Raw genomic sequence first — 4387 nt, 5'->3', positions numbered from 1 at the left:
TAAAAAAAAAACATTGGTACACAGAATATTTTTTAATTCTCATTATACTATATAGTAGATATACATTATACAATATAATGAATTTTCTGTGAACTTACACCATCATCTTTAATTTGAGCACGATTAACAACGGTAAATCTCTATATCGGATCTCTAATTTTTTTAACATTTAAAAAAATAAAATGTTATCTCTTATCATTAACTTTATAAATAGGATAAAAAATAATTAATTTATCATGTGAGTGATGAGTTCTGATATTTTTTATTTGAATATACATTCGATATTATTCCACCGGATACTCATCGTGTGTATTACATGGTCCCCTCAGCTTCTTACTTCTCCAAAAGCATGACATGTGCCTCTCGCTCTCTCTATATATACCCTCCTTTCCTCTCATCCTCTTCACCCCTTCACTCACACCATTAACAAACATAAACACCTTCATTCTCGTCATTTTCTTCCTTATCCTTTTCTTTCTATTTTCTTCCCACTTAATAACAACGAAACTGTTACCATGCCTGAGGCACCAAAAGAGTATGACCTGGCGGGGGAGAACAGGAGGGTCCTGGACTTCATCGAGTATGTCACTGCAAACGCCGATGCGGTGCAGAGAGACATACTCGGTGAGATTCTGTCCCGTAATGTCGGTGTAGAGTATCTACGCCGGCATGGCCTTGAAGGCCGCACGGACCGGGACACCTTCAAGAAGCTTCTCCCCGTCATAACTTACGAGGACATCCAACAAGATGTTCTTCGCATAGCCAATGGAGACACTTCTCCAATACTCACTTCAAAGCCTATCTCAGAGTTTCTCACTAGGTGCCAATAAATTAAAACTCTTCTATTCATATTTCTGATTTTTTTTTTTATTTCTTTTGTTAGTGTTTGGTTGGTTGGTTCTTATTATTATGTTTTTCTTTTTAAAGATTGAGAAATTTGAGAGCCACTTTTAGTGGAAAGTCACTTAAAGAGACTTCTCCTTCAAAATTGCTTTCTCAATTAAGTTTTTGCTTTTAATTTTAAATGAAACAGACACTTAGGTAATTTTAGTAATTTTAATTCCTAGTAAAGTTTACTTGGTGTCCTTTTAATATTAAATAAAAAAATTAACTCTAATTCTTTGCACTATATATTGTCATTTACCTTTAAATATTTTTTTTAGTTAACAAATACACTAAAATTAACATAATTTTGTTACTTGACAAATTTCAGATGTTACCGAAATATTGGTGTTTCAATAGTGCTAGCTATCGATAGTAATTAAAGAAAAATAATATATAATATATATCAATTAAAATAAATGGTTAAAATTAATGAAATGGTATTTTAGAAACTTTTAGAAAATTTTCTACACACAAATAACAATAACTTTATTCTAGTTTGCTGTTAAACATCTTAACATGGCTAAATTGGTGGACTATTTTTATTTTTTGTGTAGCTCTGGGACATCAGGAGGAGAGAGAAAGCTGATGCCAACAATTGAAGAAGAGCTAGGAAGAAGGTGCTTGCTTTATAGCCTATTAATGCCAATAATGAGTCAATTTGTGCCTGACCTAGAAAAGGGCAAAGGCATGTACCTTATGTTCATAAAATCCGAGTCTTGGACACCTGGGGGGATAGTGGCTCGGCCAGTCCTCACAAGCTACTACAAGAGCCCTTATTTTAAGGACAGACCCTATGACCCATACACTAACTACACAAGCCCAAATGAAACCGTCCTTTGCCCTGATTCCTACCAAAGCATGTACTCACAACTTCTTTGTGGCCTTTGCCAAAACAAAGAAGTTGTGAGGGTTGGAGCTGTTTTTGCTTCCGCTTTTATTAGGGCCATAAGGTTTCTTGAGAAACATTGGGTCCTACTTTGTAACGACATAAGGACCGGATCTCTAAATCCCAATATCATCTCTGACCAGACAGTCAGAGACGCCGTGAAAAAGATTCTTGATAAACCCAATCCGTATCTTGCGGATTTTATCGAGAGTGAGTGTAGTAAGAGTTCGTGGCAGGGGATTATCACGAGATTGTGGCCCAACACAAAGTATGTGGATGTTATTGTGACGGGAACTATGTCACAATATATACCAACATTGGATTACTATAGCAATGGGCTACCACTTGTGTGTACCATGTATGCATCAAGTGAGTGTTACTTTGGTGTGAATCTAAATCCTCTTTGCAAACCAAGTGAGGTGTCCTACACCCTCATCCCTTCAATGTGCTACTATGAGTTTTTGCCGGTTAACCGGAGCGACGAGGTCACCGGTTCGCTTCACATGCCAAAATCGCTCAATGAGAAGGAGCAACAGGAGCTGGTGGAGCTTGTGGATGTTAAGCTTGGCCAAGAATATGAGCTTGTGGTCACAACTTTTTCCGGTTAGTTTCTAATTTTGTACATCATCTTCTCTCCATTTTATTTTAGAATTTTATGGCCTTTTAGTTATATATAATTTTAAACTTATTATAGATATTAAGTTAAATAAAATAACTTTATATTATTGTCCCGTTCAATAAAAATATGCAGTCTTTTTGTTGGATACATCATAAATGTCTAACGACCATTTTACTTTGAGCATGATTATGTCTCTTCCCAAAAAATCATATTTTTGCACTACACGACAACACTGATATAAAAAACAGAAATGATTTTTCAATACCCTTTTTTTAAATCGATACTCATTCTACCGTTATTGAATTATTTTGTGCAACTCTCACTCTAATATTTAAAATTTTTGTTTTTTGTATTATCACGTTAAATTAGATATTCAAAAAATATTTTATTTTTAAGTGATTCTGGTAACGGTAAAGCAAACGCATTTCTTTGGTTAATTCATATATACTTGTGACAATTTCAGGCCTCTATAGGTATAGAGTGGGTGATGTCCTAAGGGTGTCTGGATTCAAGAACAAGGCGCCACAATTCAACTTCGTCTGCCGGAAAAATGTTGTCCTAAGCATAGATTCCGACAAGACCGATGAGACGGAACTCCAAAATGCCATGAAAAATGCCGTGACACACCTCCTCCCCTTCGATGCGGCGGTGGTCGAATACACCAGTTATGCGGACACCACAACCATCCCGGGCCACTATGTGCTCTATTGGGAACTCACTCTAAACGGTGGGACACCAATCCCACCGTGCGTGTACGAGGATTGCTGTCTTGCCGTAGAGGAGTCCCTCAACAGTGTGTACCGGCAAGGACGTGTGTCCGACAAGTCGATTGGGCCACTCGAAATAAGGATTGTGGAGCAAGGAACCTTTGATAAGCTCATGGACTATGCCATAAGCTTAGGTGCATCAATTAACCAATATAAGGCACCTAGGTGTGTTAAGTTTCCACCTGTGCTGGAGCTATTGAACTCAAGGGTGGTTGAAAGGTTCTTTAGCCCAAAATGTCCAAAATGGGTCCCCGGACACAAGCAATGGAGCAATGGTCAGAACTGAATGAATGAAGTAGCATGATTAGAAAAAATATGAACCTTATGTTATGTGGTTGTGTAGGTTTTTTTTTAACAATGTTCCTATATGGGCATCTTAGGTTAATTAAGGCTTCTCTAGGCCCCCTCTCTCTTTAAGTTATAGTTGATGTTTTTAATTAATAACTTGCATAATGAATAGTAGTGATGTGGAACTTAAATTAGCCAATGTAAAAAAGTAACAAATTCCACCCTACTCTACTTCGTGTTTCTTTGTATCCAGTTAAATTGAACTTTTTTTTTTAATTTGGTGATACTTTTTTTTTTATTTTCCTTTTGTGGAAATGAATGAAAACGTTCGGTTGGGAAGCAATCATGCAATAATGCTTCCTTTGCGCACTGAATTGAAGGGGGTGGCTTATTTCCAATTAAGGGAAACGAGTAAGCCTTTCACTTCTCAACTTTATATTTCTATTGTTTTCAGGGAAAAAAAAAAGGCTAATCATCTATTTGATACCCGAAAGATTTAGCTGCCAACAAAAAAATTTTAAGAGATGTTATCGACAAAACAGTTTTTAAAAGATTTAAAAATATGACAAAAATAATAAATAAATATTATATTTTTTATAAGTGACAAAAAATTTTATATTTAACAAATAACTTATTTATTTGATCTAAATTTTTGTGATAATATTTAAATAAATATTTAAAAAGTGTACAAAAAATTTGAAATAAAAGTTTATAAAATTTTTTTAAAATATATATTTAATATTTATTTTTAAATTTTTTAAAAAATTATTTATCATTAATATCTTTTAAAATTATTTTAATTCACAACGCAAATTTTCAGATACCATTTTTTTCGATAGTTTACTCACACAAAACAAATATGCATATGTACTAACTTTTTCTACCTTGTTTCCACAATTCCACGTTACTTGAGTCCAGCTAGCTTACCAATCACACACATAA

At 34.8% G+C, this 4387-nt stretch overlaps 1 protein-coding gene across 1 annotated transcript; it reads left to right on the top strand.

The window, feature by feature from the left end:
• On the top strand, positions 386 to 3729 carry LOC107614059 (indole-3-acetic acid-amido synthetase GH3.5). The gene is made up of 3 exons (XM_016316285.2): positions 386 to 820; positions 1440 to 2374; positions 2854 to 3729. The coding sequence occupies exons 1-3, from the start codon at positions 516 to 518 to the stop codon at positions 3441 to 3443; spliced, it is 1830 nt and encodes a 609-aa protein (XP_016171771.1). The 5' UTR covers positions 386 to 515; the 3' UTR covers positions 3444 to 3729.

The sequence above is a fragment of the Arachis ipaensis genome, chromosome B08 (genome assembly GCF_000816755.2).
Source record: "Arachis ipaensis cultivar K30076 chromosome B08, Araip1.1, whole genome shotgun sequence".
NCBI lineage: Eukaryota > Viridiplantae > Streptophyta > Magnoliopsida > Fabales > Fabaceae > Arachis > Arachis ipaensis.
Note: the sequence above shows the minus strand (reverse complement) of the source record. Positions and strands in the feature narration are given on the sequence as shown.

Excerpts from the sequence above, each read along its gene's own strand:
- LOC107614059 (XM_016316285.2), top strand. The coding sequence starts at position 516 with ATGCCTGAGGCACCAAAAGAGTATGACCTGGCGGGGGAGAACAGGAGG. Across the intron at positions 821-1,439 it reads ATCTCAGAGTTTCTCACTAG|CTCTGGGACATCAGGAGGAG; the intron begins GTGCCAATAAAT and ends TTTTTTGTGTAG. Across the intron at positions 2,375-2,853 it reads TGTGGTCACAACTTTTTCCG|GCCTCTATAGGTATAGAGTG; the intron begins GTTAGTTTCTAA and ends TGACAATTTCAG.